Source organism: Triticum urartu, chromosome 1 (assembly GCF_003073215.2).
Source record: "Triticum urartu cultivar G1812 chromosome 1, Tu2.1, whole genome shotgun sequence".
Lineage (NCBI taxonomy): Eukaryota > Viridiplantae > Streptophyta > Magnoliopsida > Poales > Poaceae > Triticum > Triticum urartu.
The window spans coordinates 447,914,893-447,932,864 of NC_053022.1; the positions used below are offsets into that span (position 1 = coordinate 447,914,893).

The 17,972-nt window shown below is 41.5% G+C and overlaps 1 protein-coding gene across 1 annotated transcript; it reads left to right on the forward strand.

Annotated features, from left to right (window-relative positions):
* Positions 1-684: 684 nt before the first annotated feature.
* Positions 685-12,265, forward strand: LOC125517649 (squamosa promoter-binding-like protein 9). Its single transcript, XM_048682858.1, has 10 exons — positions 685-1,490; positions 2,945-3,117; positions 5,517-5,770; positions 5,912-5,986; positions 6,083-6,190; positions 7,301-7,418; positions 8,104-8,239; positions 9,082-9,256; positions 10,584-11,144; positions 11,777-12,265. Exons 1-10 carry the CDS (start codon positions 844-846, stop codon positions 12,107-12,109), a joined length of 2,580 nt encoding a protein of 859 aa, XP_048538815.1. The 5' UTR covers positions 685-843; the 3' UTR covers positions 12,110-12,265.
* Positions 12,266-17,972: the final 5,707 nt, after the last annotated feature.

Sequence of the window (17,972 nt, forward strand, 5' to 3'; positions counted from 1 at the left end):
TAGACGGAGGTAGTATTTGACACGTGTGCCGTGGAGCGCCAATTGTCAGCGCTCGGACTAGAAAAATGCTGAACCACGTGCATTGTCCGTGAATGTGGTCAACACTATAACAGGAAGCCCAAGGTCAACTATCGGAGAAAAACGCACACTCCAAACGGAAGGCCTACCCGCGTCCATCCAACAAAAGGCGGACCGTGTCGACACGATGAGACCATATCGGCACATCCTCTCCCGTCCGCCCGCGTCCCAATCCGATCCCCACCGCCCAGATGCCGATCCGATGGCCAGCGCTCCGCCTCCCGCTACGGCGGTCGCTGTCTGTATACGCCGTCCCGACGGCAGCAACCGCACGCCCGGTCAGCGCGTCCGCGCGTGCGTGTCGAACACCCGGTCGCTGACACGGAGGGCCCCACGCCGGCGTCGCTGTGGCTTCAAGGTTCGCCCACTCGCCAAACCCCGCACTGCGCCAGCGCCCGCGCAGTCTCCGTCACGGCGTCACGCCGTCACCAACCGCACACCGAACGCGAGGGCCCCACGCGCCAGCAGTAGCGCGCCTGGCCCCGGCCGTCCTACGCCGCTCACCAACCATTACTACCTCCTCCCCCGACGAGACGACCAATTCGCTCGCCCTCGTCGCCTCGCCGGCCGCCTCCCCCCCCCCCCCCCCCCCCCCCCCCCCCCCCCCCCCCCCCCCCCCCCCCCCATCCCCACGTTCGACGCCTCCGCGGAACCGCGAACGAGACCCCGCGTCGCGGGAGCCGATCGCGCGTGCGGGCGCGCCCGCGCGTGCTTTTTTGGGGTTAGGGCTTGGCGCTCGTGGGCGGGGTTTCCAATTCCTAGGAAATGGACGTCTCCGACTCCGGCGGGGGCGGCGCGGCGGCCGATGCGGGGGAGCCCGTCTGGGACTGGGACAACCTCCTTGACTTCACCATCCCGGAAGACGATTCCCTGCTCCTCCCGTGGGATGACCCCCTCGGGATCGAGGGCGATCCCACTGCCGAGGCGGCGCTGCTCCCCGCCCCGCCTCCGCCGCAGCCAGTGGAGGCGGAGCCGGCGCCACCGCCGCCGTCTCCGCCTGTTGAGGCCGGGACAAGCAGACGCGGCGTCAGGAAGCGCGACCCGCGGCTGGTGTGCCCGAACTACCTCGCGGGGATTGTGCCCTGCGCGTGCCCCGAGTTGGATGAGATGGCGGCCGCCGCGGAGGTCGATGAGGTTGCCGCGGAGGCGCTTGCCGGCCCGAGGAAGAAGCCCAGGGCTGCCAGCCGGGGTAGCAGCGGGGCTGTAGTCAAAACTGGTGGTGCTGGTGGTGGCAGTGGAGTGGCTGGCCGCGGGGGAGCAGCAGAAATGAGGTGCCAAGTGCCGGGTTGTGAGGCGGATATACAGGAGCTGAAAGGGTACCACAAGCGGCACCGGGTGTGTCTGCGTTGCGCCCATTCTTCTGCCGTCATGATCGACGGCGTCCAGAAGCGCTACTGCCAGCAGTGCGGCAAGTAAGCCACATTCGCCCCTTGTTAGTTGCTGAATACAAGTTCCACTGTGATCAGTATAGGATACTAAATTAAATACGTGAAATGATCGCCTCACTAAGTTATAGTTCTTCGATAAGACTGGATGTTGGATCATTATTTCCAATTTCCTTCATTCAAGCTGTCGATTGTATGTTAAGGACCGGTACAAACTCTGCATTTTTAATTTTTGGAGTAGAGTTCCTCAGGCATGCTGTCGTGGTTGATTTGTTGGAAGCTTCTTCAAGATTTATACAGTAATTGTATTTTATTTGCCTTAAATTTATCTCAAGAAGACATTTTGCAGCACAATTTTGTAGGTGTAATGGACTAATTGTGTGAAAACCGATCAGCCTACCATGCTAGAGGAATTTTCCCCTTCTAGTAGGCTGTACTAGTGCGGTGACATGCAATATTTGACGTATGAGCCCCCTGCATTGAAATGCAGGTTCATTTGAAAGCAATGCCACTGTTAAAGATATGCCACTTATAGATTTTTTGTTTGGACCCAGGGTTCCGTCATCCTGGCAAAACTTATCTAGGATTTGTCGGGACTCATGTGATATTTCTAGTGAATTGATGAATTCTATTTTCAAGTAGAGTTAATACTCCCTCCGATCCGATCCATATTAATTGACGCTGCTTTAGTAACGCCGCTTTAGATCAATTAATATGAATCAGAGGGAGTATCATATTTTTTTCCTATGACATGGTAGACACACAAACACACGCTTACACCATGCACACGCGCACGCGCACGCCACATGTGTGTGCGTCTCCAAGCACATGCCTAGAATTAGTGGAGGCCGGGAATACATCCGCTATCCCATGAAGTTCCCACTAAAGCACATAAGCGTGAGCGAAAATGCGGGTGCTAGGATTTAAGCACTGGTGGGTGGAGTCATACGCCCACAACTCCACCAGGAGGTGGTTCGGGAGTTGGTATGTTGTAAATGGTCGAGAACTTTCCTGGGGTTCACTGGTAGGCACACATGGTTGTGAATCTCTTCATTTTTGTAAAATGTCATTAAACTTTGCAAGCAAATAACATTTAGTTATAATTGTAATACAGCTTATTTTATGAGTACTGTATGTGGTTTCAGCATGATGTTGTTGGCCACTTTTATCAAAATAGTGCAAATGCGTACAAATAGTGCAAATGCATACGTCCTTGCTTATGTTTGCACACCCCTTTCAAGTTTTTTTTTCATTTATTTTTAGCAACTGTTTAAAAATTATTAGTCTTTAATACTTAAGATGATTACTTCCCCGGACAATCTATTATTGATTATTCTTATGTCCAGTCTAACAATTGTGCTGGCTGTTTATGCTGTTCTTGCTGATTTGTAGATTGTAGTAATAGTTTACTTTGGTGTGCTATAATCTCTCTCTGTCTGTCTTTCTTTCTCTCTCTCTCTCTGAACATACTTCTGTTGCAGATTCCATATATTATTAGATTTTGATGAAGACAAAAGGAGTTGTAGAAGAAAGCTGGAGAGGCACAACAAAAGAAGACGAAGGAAACCTGATTCAAAAGGCACATTGGAGAAAGAGATAGATGAACAATTGGATTTGTCAGCTGATGGTAGCGGCAGCGGTGAAATAAGAGAAGGTAGGACCAAAAATAACTTTTCCAGCTTTGTCAGGCAAAATCCATTTCTTTTGCATATTTAGCCATCTTACCATGTTAACTTTAAATCTTGTTGTAGTTGCTCTGTTACAAGCTTTCCATAACATGCTAAAGCGATTATTTATGTGCATAAAGCGTAAGTTGTCTCTTAGATAGCCTACAAAGAACAATCAAGTTTCCCAAACTTATTTTATCTATTCGCTCTGGTAGAAGATTTTACATTTCAAGTAGAAGGCGCAGGGTTTTCCTATAGATATGACTATTGACCAGAATTATGTAATACCAGGGAAAAGTTTATTACTAAATCCATTGTGGCTCAGTATTTGTTTTGGATACATGTTATTCATAGGTTACATTCCTTTATTGTTGCAATTGACATCGGAGTAAATCAGTTCCTTCCACGGATGTGAACATCAATATTCTTTATGCAACTTGAAACCTTCTAGCAGAAGACGAGAACAAGGAAACATCGCAATTTTTGTGAACTTTTGCGACAAGAGCATCTTATAGGCAGGAAACTGGGTTCTTCACAAAGTTTCACCACCAGAAACTCAAGGCCAACATCTTTTACCACTTCAAACAAATTCATAACACCCAACCAACAAAAAGCAAGAATTTAGTTGTTACATCCAACTTAAAGGGCCACCTTACCTTTGAGCGCTTATGCGGAGTTTGCAGCCTTGATATGCAGACGTGGATGGATTACATTCAACACTTCCTCGGGTGCATATTAGGGATGTGGGCTAAGGGGTACAACTGGACCTAGCCAACCAAATAAGGATAATCCTATTGCTAGGAAGCGAGTATGAGTTTCTATACAAGGAAGCCGCCAGCCATATGTTATATTATCATTATGCAATGTGAAGGAACATGAAGGAAATAATCTAGTCTCTCTCTAGGTTCTTCATTGCAGTCCAGATCCAGTCCTTTTCCTGAGCCCTTCTTCCTCAGTGCGGTAGTCAAGATGGTATCAGTTCGGTGCCAACAGCGTGGCGTTACAGACAAGAGCAACAGTGGGGACAGCTTGCATGTGGAGAAAATACATGGACTTGAGCCATTGCTTCTGTGCTGGCTGCACCAACCATAGCACCGTATTCGACAGCTATTTCCTATTCATCGCCATCAGATAGAACTGCAGCACTGAGCCTGTAACCAGCAGCAGCGGTATCTGCTCATCAAAAGGCGGTGGCCACTCATGTTCCAGGCTTCCAGCAATCGTGGTGATCCACCATGGGACACTGCATGTCTAGTCGTTTCCCATGCACACAACTTCCTCCAAACTCAAACCTGCAGATGTGCTTGTGCCTCAGTGGCTCAGTCCAAAACCAGGCCAGATGGTCCTTCATTTAGTGCTCAAGCCAAGCCCTCCGCAGTGGGCCTTGGCCTGGCCCTCAGTAACAAGCTCAAAATTAGGCAATAGCTTGGCACTGTTACCACACCCACACAATGGTCTTTGAAACATCAGCTTACTCATCTAGTCAGAATCTCTGCATCCCATGAACGCGGGGGGTATCAGGGATTTCAGCTAGGGATGAACAAATACTGGTTCAAACCTTTAGCAAGCTACATTGAATTTTGTCAACATGGCATCAAGTCCGTAGGAACTAAGAACATTGCAGCAAGCTCAGCAAACTCGGTAAACCAGAGGAATTCTACTTGTACAGTCTTAACTTGAGCCCTAGCTATCATTTTGCACTCGAGAATGAGCTGCTTATCCAGGAGGAGTGGAGGGTTAGGCCTAACTTAGGTGGCAGCCGGCAGCATGAAGAAAGTGTCGGCAGCTGGCCCTAATCAGCTTCAACTAAGTGTGGATATGTATCCTATTATCCTATTGTTAGTGAATCTGAGAATAGTTGTATTACTTAGGTACACGATTGAGATTAGATACTTTAGGGGGAGACCCATCTATAATGAAGCAGGCACTTGATATTACCATCAAGCAGCCCTTCTTCAGTTCTTCTACCCAAGTCTCCTCCCTCACCATGACATAATTTTCTGGTGGTGTTTATCCTCATATCAGCATAAATAAATAAACCATTTCATAAATTTGAAAGTCGTTTCTCAACAAATCAATAGCCTCACTTCAACGTAGACAAGGTTTAGTTTGTAGCAATAAAAAAAGAACACTCCTAAGTGAAATAAAACAAGTTAAACACCCTCTAGCCATTTGTTTAGAGCATCTACATATTTGTTGGAATTCTAAGTTTGACCCAAATTGAGCTCCAGTATGAGCATTATCTTTATATGCTTGTTTGGTGGGGTACTTTTAAAATGCATCTGTTAATGTCCAGCTCCCTTTCTTCTAATGTTCCTTTTTGTGTACTCTGTAAATATTTGCTGTCTAATCTGGAACATCTTTGTTAATATCTTTTGATATACAGAGAATATAGATGGCGCTAGCTGTGACATGCTTGAGACTGTTCTTAGCAACAAAGTTTTAGACAGAGAAACACCGGTGGGATCTGAAGATGCCCTTAGTTCTCCAACTTGTACACAACTCAGCTTGCAAAATGACCGAAGTAAAAGCATACTGACTTTTGCAGCTTCTGCTGAAGCCTGCCTTGGTGCAAAACAGGAAAATGCTAAACTTACGAATTCTCCGGTGCATGACAGCAAGAGTGCTTATTCATCCTCAGTGAGTTTTTTTCCCATACAAATTTGTTTGTTTAATTTAGTGTGATCATTATGCATTATTATTTTTAGTTTGGTGAGACTTTCCCCCTCCCTCCCTCTCTCCCTCTGTAATTGTCATGATAATGTTGTATCACCATTCTAGTGCCCCACAGGACGCATTTCGTTCAAGTTGTACGACTGGAATCCCGCAGAGTTTCCTCGGCGTCTACGTAACCAAGTATGTAACTGGCCATGGCTTTAAGTTTCTAACACTGGATGATATTTTCATGTCAAAGAAATTGTTCTCAGTCAGTGGTACATTTGAAATATGCAGATATTTGAGTGGTTGTCTAGCATGCCTGTTGAATTGGAGGGCTACATTCGTCCTGGTTGTACAATTTTAACTGTATTTATTGCAATGCCACAACATATGTGGGACAAGGTATGGATGTTTATGCTAAAACAAAATCATCAATTACTTCAAACTGAATGAAGATTTTTGCACACATCCAAATAAAGACAAACTATCAAGACTTAGGCTGTGTTTGGCAGCAAAGTGTTGTAAAAAACGAAGTATCGAAAAACTACAGTATTTTAGCATGATGATATGAGATACCACGGTTTTTACATATCGAAGTATTTTGGAGTATCGATAATACATAGGACCTGTCTGGCTAGAGCTGTGAGCAGCGATGTAAAAATTATGGCTAGCTGTTAGCTGTTGCAAACACGGACATTTTAAGCTAGCTAGCCATTGCATGTAGGGCACGCTTATTTATCATACACATCCACGAAGAACGGCCAAGCATAAACTAATTAAATGGCTATGCATAAACTGAACGCCCAAGCACAAGGCTTGTATATTACCAATAAGGATGCTCCCTTGGGATTGAGCCATGGAGAGCTGGGCCTAGGCTAGCTGCGTCGAACTAGTCGTCAATCCCTCCACGAGCGGAGCTGAGTGGATTGACCAGAAAGAGGGGTAACGGCACGGCAGCATGGAAACAGCTTCAAAAAGGGATAACGACGTGTGAGTTATTGCCAATGGCGAGGCAAGTCGTTTACTCGCCTGCTTTTTTTTTTAAAAAAAAGAAGAGGCCCAGGGTTCTTTTTATTAGAGAGAAAATACTCTGATTTTGAGAATACTCTAGTATTGGTAGCCAAACAGGTCACAGTAATTAAAATTGTAGTATTCCTCAAATACTTAAAAAATACTCCCTCCGTAAAGAAATATAAGAGCGTTTAGATCACTACTTTAGTGATCTAAACGCTCTTATATTTCTTTACAGAAGGAATACTTTGCTATCAAACACAGCCTGGTTTTTAAAATATCATTTTGTACTGTGTAACTTATGCGAACTGATAACTGTAGTACTACCACCAGTCCAGAATTGATGTCTCTATGGCTTGTGCAAGTCAATTTTTACCACTTATGGGAGTCCACTTCAAAAGGATTTTGCTGGATTTGCCGTGAAATTATATCATAACCTTTTTAGCTTTCTTCAACATATCATTGAGTGCCCGCAATTCATATCTGCATTTCTCTTGGCAGTTATCAGAAGATACAGCAAATCTTGTCAGAAACTTGGTAAATGCTCCGAGCAGTCTTCTATTGGGCAAAGGGGCCTTTTTTGTTCATGCCAATAACACAATATTTCAAGTATTGAAAGGTGTGTGCCATGTACTTTTCAATTCCATGACATATTTCAAGTATAGTAATATTTGTATATCATTCTTGAACTATATTGTTCGTACACAACTATGTAGTCCCTCCTTTGCTGAATGCATACTGTTTTAGGAATTTACTCTGCAACAAAGATGTATGCAGAAAAGATTGCATCACCCCCTTTATTGGACAACTTATCACATATGAAAGATGTGTTTTACTCTAGTCCATATTAATAAATGATTGGAAATAGCCAAAGATGGATATGCAATGGAAAATTGGTGTAAGGTTATCTTGAAATATTAAAATGACATGTATCCAGGAACAAAATTTGACTTTGGAATGACATGTGTTCAGGAACGGAGGGAGTTGCACTATTTGCATGTGCTACTAGCCTACTATATGCTGTAGAGCCTTTGAATTATGTATCTGTCCAGAAGAATTTTCTCATGAGAAGATAACCCCTTTGTTTTCAATTGTTTGATGCAAGGATCCTTAACATACTCCCATTCCGCTTACGTGCGCAGTTTTAATCTATAATCATGAACTGTTCAAAGATTTGAGCATTTCCCAGTTAATGCGGGAACTATTGCCATTTAAACTTATATATTATTACATCTTCTGTTTTAAACTTTTCATGACAAAAGTATCTGATTATTAACCGAGGATTTTTAATATCTGTACTAAAGATGGAGCAACATTGATGAGTACCAGATTAGAGGTACAAGCCCCCAGGATCCATTGTGTTCATCCAACATGGTTTGAAGCAGGAAAGCCTATTGAACTACTCCTTTGTGGAAGTTCTCTTGATCAGCCTAAATTCAGGTATAATATGCCCTTGGACGTTGTGGTGATTTCTGCTGGCTGTTTTTCTACCATGTATATTGCGGTACAACATTTCTTGTTTGAAACTTCTGCTGTATGTATTATTTTCTAACCTTAGTGTCTATTGTCACAAATTTGTGATGTGGGCTTTCCAGAGTCTCCGCGGTAAAGTTTGATCTTAGCTTCTACTCCCTCTGTCCGGAAATACTTGTCATCAAAATAAATAAAAGGGGATGTATCTAGACGTATATTAGTTCTAGATACATCTCTTTTTATCCATTTTGATGACAAGTATTTTCGGACGGAGGGAGTACTAAAGTAAATATGCACTGTTTCCCCATAACCTCGTGTTTTATATTTTTATTAAGTGATCTTGTTTAGTTGGTCAAGTTATTAAATGAACCATTCCTGGATTTTAGCCTATTCCTGTCACTTGGAGGAATAACTAAGTGAATGTGAGTGTAGTGTGGCTTCAGTATGCATTTTTGTTTTGTTTTGTTAGTTTCAGGCACAAACTGTCTCGGCACGCACAATTTCTGCATGAAATAGCTTTAGCGTCCAAGTAAAAAAATTGTCATTTATCTCTTTTGATAATTGTTGATCATCGGGAGAACACTCTGGTTTATGATCGATGCCCTTCTATTGTTATACTTTATGCATCTTAAGTGCTCGTTTGTGGATTTAGTTTTCCTGGTTCCAACACTAAATTTGTGCATGAAGTGAATCCACATGAGACAGTTCCTTATAAGCTTCATAGATGAACACTTCTTATGAATTTGTGTGTGGTTCACAATGCTCTATGGGTGCTTGAATCACCATTCAATTTATGTTTCTCATGGCAGATCACTTCTATCGTTTGATGGAGAGTACTTGAAGCATGATTGTTGCCGTCTAACGTCTCGTGAAACCTTTGGTTGCGTGAAAAATGGTGCTTCTACATTTGATTCTCACCACGAAGTTTTCCGGATAAACATCACTCAAACAAAGCCGGATACTCATGGACCTGGTTTTGTGGAAGTAAGTGAAGTTTGCGACAAAACCAATCGAATTCCTCCATACTTTAGAGTCTGGTGCATATTAACTAATCTTTTCTAGTGGCATCCATCTAGGTTGCATGTGTTTGATATTAGTTCGGTTATGATTTGTCAGTCCTATGTAGATAGTTATTAGTGTGTACGAACTTAAGCTATACTTTTAAATTCTTAGCCATGACCAGCCTGACAGTTGTACCAATTAATAGAAAACCCTGCTTAGGCTTAAGCTTAAGCCATCCCTTCCAAACAGTGTGATGTTGAACTGATTCCTCAAATAAGGCATCAATACTCAAAGAGACATTAGCTGCTCTACATCGCACACAGGGCTTTGGGGCACTTTGGTTCATATTCACCAACTTTGGTTTGTGCACTTCAAGAAGTGAAAACTAATGTCATAGAAGCTGGACAATAATTGCAAGTTTCTGTACAATAGTAAGATCATATGTGCCCTTTGCAGAAAACACGGGCAAAACAGACTTGCATCACAAAGTACTTGACGATTGAAAACTATAGGAAGCAAGTGCATAGTGGGGATTTATGGTTCATGCTTAATTTCTCCTGTGATAAAGATACACAGCATCAATATGGCATTTGTATTTGGAACAATTTCAGCAAAGATAATGTATTCTTGTTTGGCATAACAAAACTGGCTAGTGAGCTACTATTGTTATTGGCGCTAAAAGTATAGGTGTATAAAACCGGATATTCACATCAGCACCCAAGAGCATATGCTCCTGGTGTGAAACAAATGATGATGCCCTTAATGTCAAACAAATCTGAAAAAGTATATACATGTCCTGCTGTGTCCTATGTGTGCATATTAATTTTCATGGAAAAAAGATGAGTTTTGTGGCCTGTGCGAAAAAAAAAAATCGCTTTTGTAGAGCACCAGTTTTTGTTTTTTTTGTCCAGGGCACAAAATATGTCCATGAAACTTTGCAAGCCGATAAAAGACATACAGGTATATTGTAAATAAAAACAGTGTTGTTTGAATTTTTATAGCATTTTAAACAATTTTACTGTTCATTTAGGAGCATATGCTTCACAGGAGCTGAAACGCTGCCTTAAAGAAGAGCCAAAATTTACACCTTGAAATAACATAGCAAAAGACGACAATAAACCCATTATTTATGCTATATTTGTAATATTTAAGGGGTTCCAAAATGGTTCACTGTTGCAAGAATAGCAATTACCATTTATCTAACTGCGTGACAGTTCAGCTTATGTTGTCATTCTTCGACACTTTCTGTAGTTATATATGATGATCGTCGATTGCAGTTCTATATTTTCAGTTTTTTTTCCTTCTACAGGTGGAAAACGTGTTTGGGCTATCAAATTTTGTCCCTATCCTTTTCTGTAGCAAACAGTTGTGTTTTGAACTAGAGAGGATACAAGATGCTCTTTGTGGTTCTTCCAAGTACAAGAGTGCAAATGGAGAGTTCCCTGGTATTACTTCTGATCCTTGTGAGCATTGGAAGCTTCAACAAACTGCAATGTCAGGATTCCTGATAGAGATTGGGTGGTTAATAAAGAAGCCTTCTCCAGATGAATTTAAAAAATTACTGAGTAAAACAAATGTTGAGAGATGGATATGTGTGTTGGAGTTCTTGATACAAAACAATTTTACCAATGTTCTTGAAATGATTGTGAAGTCATCGGACAACATCATAGGCTCTGAGATTCTTTCTAACCTGGAAAGTGGGCGGTTGGAACATCATGTCACAGCATTTGTTGGGTATATAAGACATGCTCGAATCATTGTTGATCAGAGAGCTAAACACAACGAAGAAACACAGCTTCAAACAAGGTGGTGTGGTGATAGCGTTTCAGACCAGCCAAGCTTGGGCACTTCTGTGCCACTTGGTAAAGAAGTAAGTGCTATTGTGGTGCAAGCCCTATTAATTCCACGCTAAATATTCTTCTCGAACTCAGCTAATGCAAGAATCTCTGCATGTTTATGCTTTTTTTTACATTAAATCAGTTGCAAGTTTTGGATAAGCAGAGCAAGTTCAATTGATAACATTATTTTGAATTTTCAGTTGTGCGTTTTATTGAGAATTTCTTCTTTTCTTCTGAAAAAGTAATCATCAGCTCATTACCATTGCGCGCTACAAGCATGCAATTCATGGTCAGTAGTACAGAAAATCAGGGGAAATCGTGATACTGGCCACGGTTCTTAGATAAACATCTATGTATAGTCGTATTTTGGTTATTTTAGCTTCCATCTGTCTATGTTGATTGTTTAAGAAGATAATCGTTTTTAGTTTGAAAGCACTTAAATCTGGAACCATTCTGTTCTCATGTAGAATTAGTTTTACAAATTATGTGTCAACATTGAGTTGGTCCTAGGGTTGTCATGGCAGAGGATGTTTGTCTTTATGAAAATGTAAGCTTAGGAGCATCAGTATCACGTTTATCTGTAACCTTTTGGAGTGGCATCATCATTCAGTCATTTTGCATATGGCTAACTGAATTACAACGATGTTTTGTAATCTTTTTGCAGAATGTCACTGCCAGTGATGATTTCTGTTTGCCCTCAACCAATGCCGAGTGTGAAGAGGAAGTAAGTGTGCCGCTTGTGACTAATGAAGCTGTGTCACACAGGCAGTGCCGCGCCCCTGAGATGAATGCTAGATGGCTTAATCCCGCCTTGGTTGCTCCTTTTCCAAGTGGTATGATGAGAACGCGACTTGTCGCAACTGTGGCAGTGGCTGCTATATTGTGTTTCACGGCCTGTGTTGCCGTGTTCCACCCACATAGAGTAGGGGTGCTTGCAGCTCCAGTAAAGAGGTACTTGTTTAGCGACTGCCCACCATGGCACCATAGTGGATGTTAGATTAGATTAACTTTCTTGACTTGTTGACTTTCTTGACTTGTTGTTGCTTTCCCCTGTGCCATGTGTATACCGTTGTGTTGACTCATAGATTGTGTGTATCAAGGATAAAATACCTTTTCCAGTGGACAATGCAAACTTGCATCTTTTTGACAGAAACTATGGGCATATGTGCATGCAGTTCCGAACCACCTGGTGTATCAGAGGGTTTGATAGGATTGCTCCGAGTCGTGGTTGTAACCGCAGCCCACATCTGGGAATTTTTCACTCTTTGGATTCTCCTGAATGATGTCCACCTTCATGAGCAAACTGAAGATACCATCTTCTGAAAGCACGCGAAACGACGGGATATACACGGCGGCCACTGCGTACAAGGCTCAATTCTTAGGCTTACTCTTTCCCCGTACAAGGCTCAATTCTTAGGCTTGACTCTTTCCCCCTTGGACTGTATGGTTTGGAAGGCATGGGCACCTCCAAAGGTTAATTTTTTTGCGTGATTGGCAATACAAGATAGGATTTGGACCGCCGATCGTTTACAGCGACGAGGTTGGCCAAATTGTGGCCTCTGCAAACTTTGCAATAGGGAGCAAGAAACGGATGCCCACATTTTCTTCAAGTGCCGTTTTACAATTCGGATATGGAAGTCTCTCATTGAGAGGCTTGGTCTCGCGCACATAGATACATCCGAGTGGCACACGGATGAATCCGTCTACGAATGGTGGGACAAGAGAACCGACAATCGCAACCCCAATCGGCAAGCTTTGGCCTCTCTCATCATGCTTGTCTCCTGGACCATTTGGAATGAAAGTAATGCACGGGTGTTTCGTCACTGCCATTGTCCACGAGGCCAAGCTTTGGGTGACCGCGGGCGCAAAGAAATTAGGAAATATTTTTATGGGCGAGTAATTGCTATGCCGTATTTGTGGGTGTTGTAAAACTCTAAAATCTATTCTCTTCTTATTTAATTGATGAGACAAATCTTATGCCTCCATTTCAAAAAAAAAAAGATTGGGTCTCAGTTTTATATTTTTTGTTCGCGACAAGTAGGAATCTTGGAGGAATCCAACTTACATTTTCCCAAATCCTGAGTAAGAAGATTCATCTGATTTGGGGCGTGAATATGATCTGAAGAGTACCTCTCTGTTTCATATTACTCCATTCCAATGAAGGCGCATCCCAAATTTCAACTTTGATGATAATTTAGACCTATCAAATGTTGGTTATATGTGATAAATATTATACCATTGAACAAAAGAACTTTTCAATAGTATAATTTTCAAGTCACAAAAATATGTAGTGTTGGTTCAATTTATGGTCAAAATTGAATTTGGGGATGTGTGTGTGCCTTATTCATTGGAATGGTGGGAGTATGTTAAGTTCTAGCTTTGTCTTTAAGTTTTTTTTTTGTGAAGATTGTTTTTGGTTCAAACTTACATAGGTCTTCTTTACATTGTAGAATTGTGAAACACGGGAATAGTACAAAACATGGGTTTACAAACACAGGAGAACTATATGAATAGTTGTTTGGATGGAATAGAGGAAAATCACCTTGGTCCAACGCGATTGAGTCCAAGTGGTTGGACCAGATGTTCAAATTTCTATGAAATTGAGGCAAATGAATCCATTCTGTGGGAATTTACGTGCCACCAATCCTTGGGAAGAATCCAAAGGGTTAGAGTCTACAAATTTATACAGAATTTCTGCAATCCAAAGAGGACCTTAAGTTTAACCAAGTACATAGAACAATATATTAACATCTACAATACCAAATTAGCTTTATTAGATTTGTCATAAACTATATTTTTATAATCCATATATTTAATATTTTAGTTATTAGCATGTTCTTTTATATTTGATCAACATTAAACAAATTGACTTAGGATAAATATAATTTCAAGTAATCTGAAATGGAGAAAATACTTAGCACCTTACAATATCAAGCCTCGAAGAATTACATCATCATGCAATGGATGTTAGTGCCATCATCTTGAATTGACAATTGCAGAGACGCAATGTGCTGTTTTGTATGCAAACGATGCTTGCAGGCACATTCCTGATTCAGAAAAGGAAGTGTTACGCTAATCCCGAGCACAAACGCATAAATTTTACAAAATAATATAAGTGGAATAAAAAAATCTGATTTTTTGCGTGGATGAACATCAACAAGCATTTTAGTTTTCTGCAAAAATTCACCACGAAAAGACATCCGCATGATGCTTTTGCTAGTTCTCTACACGAAGGCAATGAAAATGATTCCACACTTCACCCGTCCAGGATTGCAGCTTGGGTTTGAAACATAAACATATTTGTCTACTTTTAATTTGAATATTAATTTACTTCGGTTTTTTTTAACTGTAACTCTGGATTTCTTTGATCACATGGGTCAGGCCTGCAGGACCCTGACCCACATATCACCCACCCAATGACACCTGGTGATATGTCTCGCTTTATGCAAGACAAATGATGCTTAAAATTCTTTAAAATGACAGGTGGCCAACCTAACTCGGCATTAATAATTTTTTTGTTTATATTTTAAAAATATTAGAAATACTATTCCAGAAAATTTAATGTGCTTAAGATTCTTTAAAATGTTCATCGCAAATTTCAAAAATGTTAACACAATATAATTTAAGAAAATATTGATAGCATTCAAGAAAAAATTTCATGACGTTTAGAAAATGTTCACGCGACAATTTTGGAAAATGTAATGCAGTGTAAAAAAAAGTCGAGTAATTCAAGACAAAAAATGTTCCAGAACATTCAAAAAATGTACTTTGCATTGTTAAAAATGTGTATACATTTTTAAAATACTTTTTTGACATTTAAAAAATATCTACACAATGTAAAAGAAGTTCTCATAGTTTAATAAAATATTTTGTATCATTCGAAAGAATGTTTGAAATGTATTTGAAAAATGTTTAACACATATATGAAAAAATATTCAAAAATATGTATTTGAAAAATATTAAACATGTATAAAAATTATTTTATACTCCCTCCGTTCCGAATTACTTGTCGCAGGTATGGATGTATCTAGATGTATTTTAGTTCTAGACACATCCATTTCTACGACGAGTAATTTGGAACGGAGGGAGTATATGTATACAAAAAATGGGAAAAGTATCTGGTGCACCTGGTGCTTGTGGTGCTGCTGGTGCACCGGATGCCGCAACACGTTCAAAACTGTTCAAAAAATCTGAAACAAATGTAGCACATTGACATAACGTCGGTCTATGTTGTCACAAAAAATCAAATAAAAATTCGAAACATTGCGCGAGATACAAAAATGACAAATTTAGCATTAATGTAATAATGGGCCAAATCTAAAGCCCACCTTATGCTGTGTACTATTCAGTGTCAATTTTGTGATTTTTGTACCTCGAGCAATGTTTCAAAGTTTGAGTTAAAATTTTGCGAAAAATAAGATCGAGATTATGTGAATGGGCTAATTTTTTTCATATTTTTAAATGTGCTATGGGCGTTCGGTGCACCGGTAGAACCACAAGCACCGGTGCACTAGATACTTTCCCACACAAAATGTACAATATGTATGAAAAATGAAAATGAAAATCTATATCTGAAGTTCCGAAAAAATCTATATTTGAAAAAATGTTAAAGGTCTATAAAAAATGTTCCCGGTGTACACGAAAAATGTATAGTGTGTACAAAAAAATGCAGACATGTGTTAAAAAGGAAAGGAAAATAAAATAAAAGAAATAAGAAAACTGGTGAGAACAAAAGAAAGAAGCAAATAAACCAAATAAAAGAATAGGAAAAAAGAGAATGTAAAAACCAGAGAAAACCACTTCAAACTTGAAAAATCGATAACAAACCGAATAAAGAAAAAAAACACATCCACAACTACGGTACTGGGCCGACCTAGTAGCCCCCGTGGCAGAGGCAACCCCGAGCTCCGCCTTGAGTAGGCGATACATAGATCTGGCGCCCAATGACATGGTCGGTAAAGCACGTCAGCGAAGCTATGTAGTAAAAGGGTCGGGCAGCCTACAAGTTTGGCCCAAATAGTTGGAGTCATAGTCCTGGTCAAGTTGGCCCCGGTTGTAGGCCACCCTGACGTCGAGTGCACGCATTGGAGGGCCCCTAACGAGGAGGTGGACTCGGACTCCGACTAGCGGTCATAGTTAGCATGTTGTTTATTCGACATGCCTATCTAAGTATCTAGTCTAGTTGTGTATAAAAATGTCACTTGTCATTTCCGCAGTCTAAAAACGTGTATGTACAATGTCAATAAGAGATAATTTTTGTTCAATAGTTTGATGTTCATCCAGGCAAAATCTAGTTAGAATCTATGCCAAGCCAAAGTAGAATTTTGAGTACACATGGAAAAGATGAGGGAGGAAAAATTATGGAGGTTGCAATTTGGGGATTAGGAGGGGTTGAGAGGATTGGGTGAAGGGGAGGGGTTCACAAGATCCCTTCTCATTCCCAATCCCTTTGGCGTTGGAAAAACTCTAGTGCCAAATAAGGCCTTAGGTATATTGTAAGGCATGGTTTTCTGCGAATTCTTTATCGGGTGCGTAGAAGAACATGAAGATGCAATTAGCGAAGATAGAGATGGCAACTTTAAATTGCTTTGATGCGATGCCGTGTTAATGTATTTTTTTTCTGTTGGTCGCTTTTGTTTTGATTTTTTTTTTTGAAAAAACTTTCAGTCTATTCATCTTCAATTATGGCAGTACAACGAACACCAGAAATAATAAAAACTACATCCAGATTCATAGAACACCTAGCGACGACTACAAGCACTGAAGCGAGTCGAAGGCGCGCCGCCGTCATCGCCCCTCCCTCACCGGAGTCGGGTAAAACTTGTTGTAGTAGGCAGTCGGGAAGTCGTCGTGCTAAGCCCCAATAGGACCAGCGTAGCAGCACAGCAATCGCCGCCGTTGAAGAGTAGCGTAGATCAGAAGGATCCAACCTGAAAACACATGAACATAGACGAACTACAACCAGATCCGAGCAAATCCACCAAGGACAAATCCGCCAGAGACACATCTCCACACGCCCACCGACGATGCTAGACACACCATCAGGACGGGTGCTAGGCGGGAGAAACTTATTTCATCTTCAAGGAGCCGTCGCCATCTCGTCTTCCTGAGCAGGACACAAACCCTAACAAAACACGAAAAAACAACTGAAAATAGAGCCCTCCCGCCGACAAGGGCCGAGATCCACCACGCCGCCATGGCCCTAAGGCCACCAGAGACGAGGCGGACCGACGACGGCGCCGGCGGAAGGCAGGGGAACCCTAGAATTTTCTTGGGGAAGAGGCTCTGCTCGGGTCCCAAGTACGCCTCGCAACGCTTGTTTTGATTTCTTTAATCTGATGTAACACCTATCTAATTAATAAAGTCAGATCAGTATCATGGTTTCCCTAAAAAAAAGTAAGAAAGGAAAATATTCATTCACGGAGCCGGTCCTACTTTTGGGACTCATTAAAGCAGACTAGTGCAAGTGAAGTGTAGTTTACTCTACCTGATACTCTCTCGAACCACGCACCCATAAAGTTATATCCCATGGATAAATACATCCAACACCTATGTATATGCTTGAAACAGATTTGAAACACTCGGCCAGTTCCCCGTCACAGGACAATAACTACAAACAAGAAGTGGAGACCAAACAACAGCAGCAGCGGAAAACGATGGTCCAGGCGTCGAGAACTTGTGCAGCACACCTGATCACAAGAGGATCAAAGGAGAATCACAACAAGCTGTTGCAGTTGGTGCTTTGTTGGTACTGACACTTGATGACAAGTCAACAACCATGGATAATTTGGTCTAGCTTATCAGAAGACTCCAGAGATCCAACCCTTATAATTGCTACCCAATTCAAATGACAAACTCAC

Excerpts from the sequence above, each read along its gene's own strand:
- LOC125517649 (XM_048682858.1), top strand. The coding sequence starts at position 844 with ATGGACGTCTCCGACTCCGGCGGGGGCGGCGCGGCGGCCGATGCGGGG. Across the intron at positions 8,240-9,081 it reads CTTGATCAGCCTAAATTCAG|ATCACTTCTATCGTTTGATG; the intron begins GTATAATATGCC and ends TTCTCATGGCAG. Across the intron at positions 11,145-11,776 it reads CTGTGCCACTTGGTAAAGAA|AATGTCACTGCCAGTGATGA; the intron begins GTAAGTGCTATT and ends ATCTTTTTGCAG.